General features: G+C 43.2%; 1 protein-coding gene across 2 annotated transcripts in view; it reads right to left on the bottom strand.

The window, feature by feature from the left end:
• The window catches only part of OIT3 (oncoprotein induced transcript 3), a 39881-nt gene extending 35275 nt beyond the window's left edge, over nt 1-4606 (bottom strand). For both annotated transcript variants that reach the window (XM_044420538.1, XM_044420539.1), the window contains exon 1: nt 4327-4606. In XM_044420538.1, coding sequence (XP_044276473.1) covers nt 4327-4396 — 70 coding nt within the window. In that variant the 5' untranslated portion in view covers nt 4397-4606. The remainder of the gene's footprint in view (nt 1-4326) is intronic.
• Nucleotides 4607-14924: the final 10318 nt, after the last annotated feature.

Raw genomic sequence — 14924 nt, 5'->3', positions numbered from 1 at the left:
GAAGATGACATTTACTTAGCAAAGGATTCCATCCTGTAGCTTTAAAGGGAAAATTTTTTTTACAGTCCCCATATTATTAGAAAGTTATGAACATTAGGAACAGATCCATATTTAATTGTAAGTGTTTCACTTGTGCTACCCAAATCTATTGGAAATCTGCTCCAAACAGCATTTTTTGAAAACCTTCTTTCTGGCCAGTGCAACAACTTCAGTCAGCACACAGTCAAAGCAACATGAACTCTACGGAGAGCACCAAAGAAATCTCAGCCTCAGATTTCATCATGGCCATAGGGGCACCACAGGGGACCTCGAAAGCATAAAAACCAAAAAACCAAAAGACCCCTGTGGATATTTTCCAGTTGGAAACCACTTGTTCGGCTCCTCAAAATTTCAGCACCATGGACCATTTCATAAGCTTTAACATCACCGCCTGTCTGACAGCACCAATCAAGTTGTGCTGGTGGGAACAGCAGTAGCCGCTCAAAGGGAAACCCAGAAACTAAATCCAGCTAGCAGTTCTGCAGTGAGAGACATCCGTGGAGCTATATTCTGACTGTGCTAGCAGTCATTCCAGTGAGTGCGAGGACAGTGTTGGTTCTTGCACATTGGAGGCTCAGTTCAACATCTTTGGGGGTCGCTCCATTCACCACACGATGGCACAAAGGACTGGAGGCCCCCTATATTTTATTTTATCTGTCAATTTATATCCTGCCTTTTTCCTACAAAGGGCTCAAGGCAGCTTACATCTCCTCCTCCATCTTCTCCCCACAACAACAACCCTGTGAGGTAGGTTGGGCCGAGAGTCTGTGACTGGCCCAGAGTCACCCAGTTGGCTCCATGGCTGAGCGGGGACTAGAACCCAGGTCGTCTGAGTCCCAGTCCCATGCTCTTAAACACCACGCCACACTGGCTTTCCCACACCACACTGGCTCTCTATATTGTGTGTGTGTATACTGTGTGTGTGTCTATATTGCTTTAGAGTGCCAAAGCAAGTCCCAGTCCCCTGTCAGTCCTTATTATGGTGTCACCTAAGAGTAAGGGCTACCTCATCACAGAGGAATGAGCTCAAGCATAGCCTCTCACATACCAGCATGTCCATTTTACATCGGACATGCAAAATTCAAAAGAGATGTACTTTTAAATTGCAGCGCATGTGCAGAATTTTCTCCTCATTAGGAGTGAAAGAGAAGTCTGAGGGTTGCACACCTTCTCTCAGGCACTGAATCTAGCCCTCTGCTCCTCAGCTAGTCATGCCAAGCTAAAGGGATGAACATCATCCTTAGGATGCAGCCCCATGAACACTGACCTGGGAGGGGGTCCCGTTCCATACAGTGAGGATTATTTTGGAGTTAACATGCATAGAATGGCCCTGCTAAGCATTTAGAAAAGCAGCAGAGAAATTGTGATGGTGAAACGACATGGCTGAGCCCAGCTGCAGTGTGCGTGTGAAGAGAGGGAATAAAACATTCAGGTCATATTCCTTTGAGAAGGAACAATCACCAAACGCCCAGGCCATGCCTGAAAACCAGCGTTCAACTACTGGGACTCTTTCAGGGTTTTCTGGTACCACATGCAGCCATATTACTAAATGCAACAAAGAGCCAGCTACTATGAAGCTGTTTGATGTACAAATCAATATGTAGAATTTTCATTGGCTGAATCGTGCTATCAGTGACACATAATCAGGCCTGAAAAAAACCCTCTTTTCTGGAACTCAGCATGTGTGCACTCCTGAAATGTGGCAGACACTAATCAGGCTCCACTCCAGAGAAAACGAGTTGGCACTCGACAGATCACAGCAGCTCAGACACAGGACAATTCGCACCAGTCCACCCCTTCCTCCTCTGGCTCCAAGCACCCCTGGGATGAGGCCCTTGGACTGCAAAAGAAAGCCCACCACATGCGAAGCCCAGGTGTTTCAGAGGTGATGCTATCCAGCACCTTGAGTCACACCCAAGAGGTCACCTTCGCCAGCCAATGCAGATAGGACAAAATTGGCGAGGCTTCTCGTGTGGCACATTTCCCGAACAGTGAGGCATCCAGAGTTCTGCGGAAGCTTAAGAAGTGCCCAAGGGCAGACTTTGCCCTTTGCTGTATGTTCTGCTTCAATGAATTCTCCTAAGTGGGTGACAGCAAGGAGATGTTGTATTTATGTATTTATTTAATTATTTAAGCAGGGGTAATTTCTTCACCACCCACAAATATTGTCATCTGCAGTGGGAGTCATGGGTATGTGAAAAGGGCATCTGAATTAGCCCATTCCCAAAAAACAGGATTTCATAAAACTGAAAAAATTAAGGTGGAAACCGTCGGAGAGAAGAATGTAATAAAAATATTCATGTCACTTTTCATCAGGGCTGTATTTAATCTTCCCTTAGCTTCTGTGGTGAAAGTTTGCAGCTTAAATCTTTGCATACATTTAACAGCTGATTAACCATGACTGGCCGTGTCCACCGTTAAAGCTGGATTTATGCTAATATTTTTCTGACTAGGCAAATTCTTTACTTTTTATTATCCTTCAACTAAAAAAAGCCAATTGCTTAGATTAAGCATATCAAAATTGAGCAAAAAGCATTTTCTTCCTCTTTGAGTTTAGATTCCTATCAGGTGTCCATGCCACTGTTGTATTATTTCACTTAAAATTTGAGATTTGTGTGATATTGTTGGAACCATTTGAAAATAAAAATGCATTGTAACCTAATAAGAAAACACTTTCTGCCAAAATGAACTGTGGCTCTTGACTACTGGTCCATTTGCCCAAGACTATGGGTATTGTGGTGGTCACAGTCTATCATTTCTTCTTGTTCTGGTATTTTTTAATCATAACAGTTGGGCAGCAGGGAAATCCGAATCCATCTGTCAGAATGACTGCTCCCAACACTGAAAATCACAATGAAAGCTCACTCTAGTATATGATCTGCTGAGTAAAAAGAGCATCTGAAGAGCCAAAGCTCTTTGGAATAATTATAAGCCCACCATGGCCTTTGAACGACAGGTTGCAGGCATGCTACTTTCAGAGAGGTAATCATAGCTTTGCTCCCACTAATCAAGTGGTGAAGGCCATTGTATATATAGCCAACATGGTGCCAAGCACATACAAGAGTTGGACTTGCAGAATTGCTCCCCTTCCCCCAGCAAAAACAGGCAAAAAGAAACCTAGGTGAAGATTAGCAAGTTTGGGGCCAGAACATGCAGAGTGAGTGTTTCTGGGAGGGAAATGGAAACCGGTGGGAGGAGGAACGGAATGGAGTATCCTGGAGGAGGACATGGCCACCGTCTTGGAAAAGTGAATGAAGCTGATCCGTGGGAGGTTTATAGGACAGATGAAAGGAAGTACATCTTCACACAACCTATAGATAAACTGTGGGATTCACTGCCCTGCGAAGTTGTGATGGCCACCAATTTGGGCGGCTTGAAGAAGGAACTGGACAGATTCATGGAGGGGGAGGCTATCAGAATGGCTGCTATGTGCTACCGCCTTGCTGGCCATGTGCTACCGCCTTTCCCAGAGGCGTCATGCCTGCACACACCAGTGGCAGGGCAGGCAGGGGATGCGCCCATCTTGCTCGAGGGATCCCGTGAGCCGCTGGGTTGCCACCGTGTCTATGGAGCGCTCGACTTCGGTCAGCTCCAACATGGCTTTTCTTACGCTGCAGCATTTGTTACTGGTCGTATTTGTACTCCGCTCTGTGGCTGGCCCTCTCCTTCCACAGCAGTCTCTTAAAGAAAATCTATCTTCCCCGCTGCGTTCTGTTGTATGCTCCATGGTGGGAAAATAGCAAACGGCCACAGTGGTGTTTCGGGTCATTTCTGCCCCTGTTCACATTCATGGAATGGGGTTCCTCCTTCAGCCACCCAAAAAGTTTCCCAGGGATTGAGGAATCCTTGGGAATGATGTGGCAAGCGGCAGACATTAGAGGTGGTGGTAGAAACCTCACTCCCTTATGTAAGTAGAGAATTGGTATTTAGATATAGTTATTTGTATAGGAAAAGGGATACCCCAGCATCCCTCTCAGAACAACCTATGGCACCCAAGAAGACAGACATGGACACAACCCATCTATGCCTGTGACAGTTATGAAGCCGTCACAGTGCCTGAGGAAGCATGGCAGTGGGGATCACACTTTCCAGAAGCAAGTATTCAGTGCATTGCATGCTCAGGAAACCGAAGATCTCTGCAACAAAATGCAACCACAACCCTGGACTGCCTACAGCAAAGGGGATCGCACCGAAGCATTTGCTGCATTCATCCTGCTTGCCTAAAAGGGCCCTACAAGGAAGACGGAGTACATTGCTGGATCAGGGGACAGGGTTGTGTCTACTCACCCACGGTGTTCTCCTGTAAGGGCTGCGCTTTAGCATGGAGGCCAAAGGACAGAACCAGAAAGACAAGCATCCTCTTCCAATCTGCAACAGCAAAATAAGTCCTGCCAGGGGCACGCTGGGGATTCACCTGAACACCCTCTGAGCTGCACCAGGTGTTGCGGCAGGTTCTGCCCACAGAGAGAGAGAGAGAGGGAGGGAGGGAGGACTATTACGGATATGGGAGTTTTATCAGAGGAAGAGACTGAGGGGATACGGAGCTCAGGCGCAGCCTTGACCTGCCCAAGGAGTATTGCCTTCTGAAGACAAGGAGGGCTATTTTTTCCCCTCTTTCATTCATTTTTGTTTCCAAGCCCATCCTCCAATTGTTTGCTTGCAGAAGTGCCTGACAGGGACACATTTGCTATCTTATCTGGAAAGGACCACTAAGGAAGGGAGACAGGCACATCCTGTGGAGAAAGATGGCTCCTATAATCTCTGTCTTCATTCTGTTTTGTCTGTTTCCCTGAATGAGGAAAAGGCAACCATAGAGACTTAATCAGCGGAAATAGAGCAAGGGGCAAGGGCCCTTCCCTCTCAAGGCTACCAAAAGGGTACAAAAGAGTAACGGGGGGCGGGGGAATATCCTTCGCAGCTCAGGAACAGAAAAGCCACACAGGATCACACCAAAGGCCTATCTAGCCCTGCTTCTGTTTGCACCACGATGACTATAGCAAAAGCGGGCAACTTAGGTTGTGTTCTGAGAGAGAACTCTCATCCGCTCTTGCCAGCATACCCAATGGGAAGGGATCATGGGAGATATAGTCCAAAACAAATGGAGGGCTGTAAGTTGTCTACTATTTTTATCATTATTCATTTATTAATTTATTAATTTAAACCATTTTTATGCCGCCCCATTCTCAAAAAGCCTCGGGGCGGCTTACTACAGTAATACATAAACAAAAATAAACAGTTTATACAATTAGAGTTAAAAAACCGGAAACATCTCGGCCTGTACATGAAAACCCCATAAATACAATTCATAAATGAACTGTGGGAATGCCTGAAGCAAGGCATGAAAGCAACAGGTCGCTCCCGCTTGTGTCCCCGTGCCTCTGGTATATGCAGCCACACTACCTCTGATACTCGACTAGTGGCTGCCTTCAACTGAAGTGAGATTTTCTCTTACAAGCTGAAGGAACCTCCGTGGCTGTGCAGGTATCTCTGAGGGTCCTTTTATATTGTTAATTTTAATTTTATATTGTTATTTTTGTATTTTATTGTATTTTATTGTGTTGTAAGCTGCCCTGAGGCTTCGGCAAGGGGCGGCATAGAAATGTTCTAATAATAATAATAATAATAATAATAATAATAATAATAGGTAGGTAGCTTGCGGTTCCCAGAACGGTTGACTTACAAGTCCCATCAGCTCTAGCTAGCACAACCAGGGATGCAAGGTGGTAATAGTAGGTCTCGGGCAGCCTCAGGAGCTGGGCGTGTCATCTTGCTTAGCTTGGCCATGGTGGTTCAAGCACTGATAACCTCAGGATTGGATGACGGAAATGCACTCTTGGGGGGGCTGCCCCCGGGCTGGGCTGGAAGTTTCAGCTGCTTCAGAGTGCAGCCGAAACGTCCAGAGTGCAACCCACAGGGGCCTCTTTTCAACAGTGCGTCACACTCTGCTGAAAGGCCTGCACAGGACGGCAATAAGCTTCTGGCATTTCATTTCATTCTATTCTGCCCAACAACAATTAATCAAATGAAAAAACACGTTAAAATCACAAAAACCATAAAAGACAGCATATAATTCCAGTATTCAAATTAAAAAATCCATTATACAAAAATATCAAACAGTTTAGCATCTAAAACATATTCATTAAAAACTGACCTAATTAAAAGCAGCAGATATAACCTGTTATATTCCGATTAAATACCATTATATATCAGAGAACAGAAGGAAGTTTTAACCCAATTCAAGGTGTTGATTATGACCTATAAAGCCCTAAACGGCTTGGGTTCTGGCTACCTGAACGAGCCCTTACGTCCGTATATGCCCGACCGCCCTCTGAGATCTGCGGGAGAGTCCCTTCTCCGGGAACCCTCCATGAAAGAAATTAGGAGAGTAAGTACCCGGAGGAGGGCTTTCTCTGCGGTGGCGCCCAACCTATGGAATTCACTCCCCAAAGAGGTCCGCCTGGCACCGTCGTTACGGGTTTTTCGGCGCCAGGTAAAGACCTTTTTATTTAAACATGATTTCAATTGTTAAATCATATGATCTGGCCAGGGCAACTTCTTCTTCCTTCTCTTTCTCCTCCTATATTTTTATTTTATACTGATAATTTTAATTTTATATTTGTAAGTCAATGTATTTTTTGTATTTTGTATTTAATGGTAATTTATTATGTACTATTGTATTTCAATGTATTTTATCATGTTGTAAGCCGCCCCGAGGTTTCGGCAAGGGGCGGCATAGAAATGTTATAATAATAATAATAAAAAATAATAACCTGATGCTGAAAAGAGAACAATGTGCAGATTTAAAGTTCTGTTATTAACTTACAGAGCCCGAAACAACTGAAGACCAGGTAATGTAGCCCTCACGCCCCTGCTGTGGAGGAACACACCTGATGGTGCCGCAGCCTCTTGAGATGCACTTCAGGAATGTGTGCAGCACAGCATGGGCATTGGGGTTGGGCACCCGACCGCCAGAAGACTGTGCTCCCCATGGGCAATAGTGGGCAGGTGTCTTCAGTCTTCAGATACCAGCTCAAGACCCATCTGTTCATGGAGGCTTTCCTTACGGGTTGACTCAACCACTATGGCTATAATCAACCAGTGATTATTTTCATTTATTTATTAATTAATTAAAACATTTTTATGCCGCCCCATTCGCCAAAGGCTTACAACAATAAATTAGAGCCACATAAATTATTATAATATATTGGCATGTCATTAATCATGTAAATCACATTTAGAGTTTATTAGAAAGGGAAAAACATGTAACGATATATATGCACATAAAAATACAAGAAAAAAAAGAAAAGAAAAGAAGGAAATTACAGACCAAACTTATGGAAGGTCCTAAGTCATCCACACTGATGTGAGCCCTGTGTTTCAGCTAAGAACTTTTGGACCATTTGATTCAAACTAAAACAGCCAAAACCTTCAGGCTAAAGTGCATAAGTGCTTTTATTTCTTCAATTTTTCTGTGCTCTTTGACCATTCTGAATTAGTCCCCTGATTTGCCTTGATCAGGAACCAGCTGTCTTTCATGCCACTAGAAAACCCCTCAGGGTGGTTGGCCATCAGGCACATTGAGGCTCAAAATGCAATTTCTTTCTCCTTGTTTTACAAGAGTAGTAATGAATGCAAAGTGCTCCAGCTAGGGAATCATTATGAAATAAATTTTAAGCCCAGCTTCTTGCCTGAATCGTTTCTCTCTATTAAGGCATGCACAGGATTTCATAGGGAGAAACAACTGAGTAGATTAAAGGTTCATGGCACATACCCCCTCTGTTCCTTAACCACAACTTACAGATGTCCGAGATTCTCCAGAGAGCTCTACAAGGACTCAGGAAGAGGCCACTAACACAGTCACACCAAGCCTAGCAAGCTCCAAACAGAACCAGGAACATTTGCAGTTGCGAAGGACACTGCTCAAAAGAGGAGCTAAAGTCACACGCTAAGAGGGTGGCCCCTCCGGCTCTGTAAAGACCTTCTTGCTCATGAAGCGGCCCAGAAAGGGATCTCACTTTTCCTTCTCCACCTCTTTACTATTTCAGTGGAGTTCAGAGAGGCTGGGTCCCCTGAATCAAGAAACTGGTGGAAGAACAAGCAAGCAGTAAGACTCAACACTCAGATAACAAGAGATTTATTCCAACTTATGTGACATGATGAAACTTTTCTTGCCTACAAGAGGAAAGGCAGAAACACTGGTGGCTCCTATGTCAGAGGAACTTCTCATCTGTTCCAGCTTTTATTTTGAGCTGGCATAGGTGCTGTCCCTGGCACTGAACTTCATATCTAAGATAGGTTCAGTAGCATGGAGCACCATGGATAGTTCTTCTAAAACTCAGAATAAAAGCTACAGTGGATAAGGATCCTCACTGACCCAGGAGTCTCCAGCCACTCCTGTGTCAAGGGCAATGGGAAAAGATGAGTACCTGTTTTATGGGGTGCCAAGGCTCCATGTCCAGGCTCTTACGAAGTTCTCTACATGTAGTAAAAGGGAAAGTTAAAGCTGCATAGCAAAGAGTAATAAATTGTAGCTGAGAATAAAACCAGACTTTCTCTCTGTGTGCACCACTGGTTATGGACTCCAGAAGATAAGCGGCTACTGCAGAAGCAACAATACCAAAAGCCAAGGGAAGTTATACATTCTCATATTCACTCAGAGGTTGATGTATTCTTCAATTCAAGATCGAATAAAAAAAGTGAGAAGCTTCAGCTGAATTTTTGATCTAAATTACTGGCACACAGAATGTTGTTTCCTGACCATTTATATTTTCACCAACCTACTTCAGCTTACGTTTCCTAGCTAGTGCTATTGATTTTTATTTTTATACATTGCCCCATTACCATAGGCTCTGGGAGGTTTACAAGAAATTAAAACAACAGTCTAACTTTAGGCTACAAACAAGCATATTAAATAAAACCCATGTGGGAAGGTTTATTGGAAGAGACACTTCTTTAATTACTTCCAGAAGGTAACAATCTGGGATATCTGTTGCATTTCTCCTTCTATAGCGTAGGGGCAACCACTAAGAAAGACTTCTGGGTAGCAATATTCAGCTTGCAAAAGCAAACTTCAGCAGATTATCCCCAGGGGACCTCAATGGGCAAGGTGGAACATATGAGCAAAGGTGCTCCTGGAGGCATTTTGGACCTGAACCACAAACAGCTTTGGAGCTAATTGACAACATCTTGTACTGGAAATGTATTGGTGTTTATGATCAGCGATACATGGTTTCTCCATGATGTCCTAGAGACCAATCTAGCTGCCATATTTGGTACTAGTTGCAGTTTCTGGAATAGGCACAAGGGTAGCCCCATGTAAAGTGCATCGCACAAACCATGCCCAGAAGTTGCCAGCACAGGCACTACTGTTTTCAGGTCATTCACCTCCAGAAAGAGATGGAAATCAACCAAAGGTGATAACAGACACTGTTGAGCGTGGCTTCCATCTGTGCTGGTATCTGAAGGACTCGGTCAAGCAGTATACCCGAGCTGTGAACATAGTCTTTCAGGGGGAGCTAGAACTGACTGACACACTTCTACTCTTGGATTCACACCTTCAACAGCAAGCAGCTTCATTTTGTCTAGATTTCACTTCAGTTTGTTTTTTCTCATCAGCCCATTATCATCTTCAGGCAGGCATTCAGGAAGAGGGTCTCTGTCTCTAGAAGAAACAGCAGATGCTGATAAGAAGAAATAGATCTGGGTGTCACTGGCATATTGATAACTCCCAGTGCTACTCTCCTGGAAGATCTCTCCCAGTGGCTTCATGTAGATGTTAAATGGCATTGGAGACAAAATGGAGCCCTGCGGACCTCCACAAGGACAGTCCCCAAGCATCATCATCTAGGACCACCCCGAGGCATAGCGATAGAGCCATTGCAAGGCAGTGCTTCCAGTTCGCAACTCTCTCAGATTATCTTGGAGGATGCTATGGTTGATAGCATCAAAGGCTGTTGAGAGAATTGGCAGGGGGAGTTGACACACTCCCCCTCCCAATTCTGATTCATAGTTCGTTCACTAGAGCAACCAAGGCAGTCTCAACTGCATATCCCACTCTGTAGCCAGAAATGTGACCAGAAAGTCAGTATCACTCAGGACTGACTGGAGCAAGGGACACCACCTTCTCAATACCCTTACACAGAAATGGTATTTTTGAGATCATTCCTGCTGATTTTGATAAACAAAGTATATATTTGATCTTACATGTAATTACTGTGGCGAAGATTGTATTTGCTCAACACTGGAGGAATGAAGAGCCACCTACTGAAGAGCTGAGTCTAAAAAAGATTCTGGATTGCACGGAAATGGATAGATTGACTCTGTCTTTGAAGGAGAAGGAAGATACATACTTCTATCAAACTTGGAATTCCTTTTATCATTGGTTAGAGAAATGGGACTATATGTAGAACTGAATACGGTTATTAATTGTAATAAGAATAAGATGTTAACCCAGTATGTCCAATGTCTCAGGAATAATTGCTGTTTTAGTTTACATTTGTAGAGAAAATAATTTAAAAAATTGAAATCCAAAAAAAGAAATGGCATATTTGAGATTGGTCTAAGGTTGCAAGCTTCAGGGGGTTCAAATTAAGTTTCTGAAGGAGGGGCCATGCAACAGCCTCCGTCAGGCAGGCAGGAACCCCACCCTCTCTGAAGGAGGCAGTGATGGTAAGGCATGATAGCCCCCTGAATGCCTCCACCTCCTGAACCATCAGCCAAGATGGACATGGATCAAGAGGGCGGGTGGTTTAGAACAAAGTCAGTGGCCTCTTATTTAAATTCGCCCTACTTTAAAGACATTGCCCTCCATTGTATGCTGCATATGAGACTGTGCAATTTCTTAGCTCATGGATGGGCAACCTTACACCTTCTGGGTTTTTTAAATTACAACTCCCATGATTCTAATAAATGGTCAGGCAATATGGGAGCTGTAGTCCCAAACACCTGGAACAGACTTGATTGTTTGCCCATGAGCCACTAAAACCTTATCCACCAGAACTAAGTATTAGCATTTGAATGATTTTTGAATCTGTAGAAGTACATCGTGTGTCACGGTGGAAGAGCAGTTACTGTTGAAAAAGTTTCTATCACTGTAATGTCAGTTTCCAACTGGTAATTGCTTTGAATTGTATTTGAGTCAGAGGTGATTATCCCGATTCCATAGGTTCAAAACAGGCAACAGTATCTTACAGGCACACACATATGCATGTTCATTGTTGTTATGTGCCATCAAGTCATCCCCAACTTATGGCGATTCTATCAATGAATGCCCTGTAAAATAGTGTATCCTTCACAGCCCTGTTAAGCTCTTGTAAACTCATAGCTGTGGCTTCCTTTATGGAATTGAGTCATCTCGTATTTGGTTTCCCCCTTCTTCTCCCTTTGTCTTTCCTTAGTATCACTGTCTTCCCCAGTGAGTCTTACCATCTCATGATGTGTCCAAAGTATGGTAGGATGTTTTAACTGAAATAACTGCTGTGTCCTGCTGGGACTTGTAGGCTTTTTTCTGTTTAAACATGTGCCCTTAAACTTACATATAACATTAACAGGAATGGCAGTTTCATTGTGTACTTATTTTCCAAAGACGTGCTATTTCATACTGCTCAGATCTGCATGCACCAAAACTCCAGCATTTGGAGAACTTTGCAAGACCCATTTATCCGATTTAATAAGAAACTGTATGAAATATTTGTTTTCTATAACCTTTCATAACAAATGCATTCCAATAACAGTTGGGAGATAAGACCATGAAAAACAGCACTTATTGTAACGGTTATGAAGCCACGAAGAACCAGCCTCGTGTGGCAAGGTCCTGCCTGCCATTAAGTGAAGGCTGTATATTTCAGATAAGCTTGGACATGCTTCTAAGATTGATTACTCTAAGGTCAAGGAGCTAGGAAGACCTCATTTTGGTAAACAAGTTACCCTAGGACTCTATGAGCTCATATCCCACTTTGGCAAGTGTAAAAATAAATAGATAAATAGCAAACTTGGCTTCCACTGAAACATTACTGGAACTGAAGGCACAGATTTAAAGGGTGTGGGTGGGAATCATCTAAGGCAAAGGAGTGCTGAAGCAGCAATATACAGAAATGGATAAAATAAGTATTTTGGAGAAATGGGAAAAACCTTAAGCAAAGTTGCTGTGGAGATAGGAAATAAAACTCAGATCTCTAAATCCTAAACTCAGTGCCCCATCCTTTTACTTCCCTGGGCTGCCTGTGCATACATCACTTTCTCACCTCAAGATGCTAATATATTTGCATCCCTTGGAAGGGCAGAGAAAAATGAATCATAATAACAATCCCTATACAGAAACTGACTAACCCTTGGAATAGAGCTTTTGCTGGGGCAGAGAAACTGGACGTAGTAGGATTTCAGATATTTAACTTCAGTGATAGTTGCTCACTATGACATGTACTGCTGCTCCTTCACCTCTGTCCCTCTAGTCATGATGGCTGTGTATTACCTTCAGGTGACGGAAGCAGCGAGCCTCTGAATGCCAGTTGCTGGGAAACCTGAACAGGAGTTGCTATTGCCTTCAAGCCCTGCTTGTCCACCTCCCAGTGGGGCATCTGATTGGCCACTGCAGGGACAGGACATGGGACTAGAGGGGTCTTTGCTTTGATCCCGCATGGTCCCTGACAGACATGATGACAGAGCACTGAGTAAGCACAGTCCTACGTTGTGTGAATGCTTTTTCTACGTTCTGCTTTGCAAATAGGTGGAAATAAGGCCCAATGAAAAGCACCCACAAGAGATTCTCAGTTCTTGCCACTGATACAATCTACAGTCAGAATGACAAATGGAAAGGAGGAACATTCCTTGAATTTTTTGGCCCATTTCCTCCCCCACTGCACAAGACCATCTTGTGAGAAAGTGGTATCTAGACTTCATGTAATATTCTTAAATGTGCATTTCATATGTATTACTCTCATGCTTTGTCAGCTGCACTGGTTGTCAGTTTCCATGCTGAATTCAAAGGCTTGGTTATGACCTTAAATAAGTTAGGACCTCAGCCAGCCCAGAAACACAGCAGTTTAAACCACTGCGACACCTGCATCCCTTACCTGGAGGAGCACCTTTTCCTGTATGTTCTTGCTTGATTGCAAAGATGGTCTTCAAAGACCCCTCTTTCTGTGATAGAATGCCCTTTCCAGGGAGTCTCCTCTGTATACATTTCGATGCTTGATTAAGACCATCCTTTTTAAGGAGACATTTTACTTTCAGCCTGTTTTAATTTTATTGCTCAATGTTTTAAATGTTTAATTATTATTTTGCTACATGAATGGTCTTATTTATGGCTATCTTGTTGTTTGGCTTTATGACTGTAATCTGTTCTGAGGGCATCTATCTGTCGGGTGATATAGAAGTCAAATCAAATCAATCAATCAATAATGAACAGAATCCTGGAAAGTGAACCTTGGATTCCTGTTTCAAGTCATGGGATTATCACTAAGCAAACTGTGGAGAAACAGATTCCAAGGTTAAAACTTGCTCTAACCACAGAGCAAATGATAGATGGAAAGGTATGGTTATTTCACCATCGCTTTAGCACCCTCACATGGACTACTTGCCTGCATACTAATTAAAGCAACGCTTCAATCAATGAAGCATGATAAAAAAATCTGGCACCAGACACCTTTCGATTATAGCCAGGAAACGAAGTATCCTGTTCATTCTAATCTTAGGAAAGCAGCCATGTAGAGAAAAAGGATTGTCACTGCCAGCTCCATATAATCTCAGCAAGAGCTTTGTTTTCATCCAGGTGTTAAAGCTTATCTGAGCTATGTCACTTTGGAGAGTAAGAGATGGAATGCTCCCATACACAAATAAATGACATCAAAATACATCCACATAGAAAATTGGGTATTAGAGAGGTAGTCTTGCCTTCTCTGCAGTTTAGTTTTCTGTGTATAGGCAAGGTAATGTATTATTACTTGAGAGAACATTTATTATGTGGGTCTCAGCCTGTTCTGTGAAGTATTACAGCCTAGATACAAAGAACTTTGTTCAATAGGCATCTAAAGTTCCCAATCCAGAACTATTGCTACTATTAATTTAGCTGCTTGATTGGCCTATTTTCTGGAAAGCCATTGACACAGACACTGTTTCAACAACTGGCTTTGTCAGGTGGCTGCTAGTTGCGTGTCTGGAAAATATTTCTGAGGGCAAGGGGCAGTCACATTAGATTTGGCACTGGGCCTTCCAGTTGCCAACCCTTACAATGTTGTGCACAATTTGGCATGTGTGATGCATGCCGCACCTGGATGACTTACAAATAAGATTATACATATAAGGTAAATGAGGGAGAAAGGCAGAGAATTTACATATTAGGAGAGATAATAGGAACAAAGAGAAACAGATGAAAACCCTGGAAAAACTCCTGATAAAAAACTGGGCTACAGAAAAAGATTTGGTGTGATAATAGTAGTTTTGGAGGAGTCAGCTTTATCTTGCCGGTCCAAGAGATTAGGAAAGCAGTATCTGCAGACTTCTGGGAAGGGTGGGGCAGGAAATTTGACCACCCATTCACCATTCTGTACCTCCAGCTTCTGGTTTAGTCTATACTTTAGGACATTTTTTCCTTCTATTCCAAGATAAATGATCTCTATCAATTAAGGGAAAGATCACATTACAAAATACCCATCTAAATCTCACTGCTTAGAAGACTACCAACTTATTTGTCAGTGGGAATGGTTGGTATTTTCAAAGCGTGACAGGAACTGTCACATAATGGTTGTCAAGGGCTTGCTCACTCATAAAATGGCTGCCATAGTGGACATGGCTGATCTCAAAACATTCATTTCCCAGGAGGCAAACTGGTGACTCTAAAATAAAAGAACTTGCTAAAAACTCTTAAGTACAGGGCAGAGGTGGGGACC

Source organism: Varanus komodoensis, unplaced genomic scaffold (genome assembly GCF_004798865.1).
Source record: "Varanus komodoensis strain SLA01 unplaced genomic scaffold, ASM479886v1 scaffold11, whole genome shotgun sequence".
NCBI lineage: Eukaryota > Metazoa > Chordata > Lepidosauria > Squamata > Varanidae > Varanus > Varanus komodoensis.
Note: the sequence above shows the minus strand (reverse complement) of the source record. Positions and strands in the feature narration are given on the sequence as shown.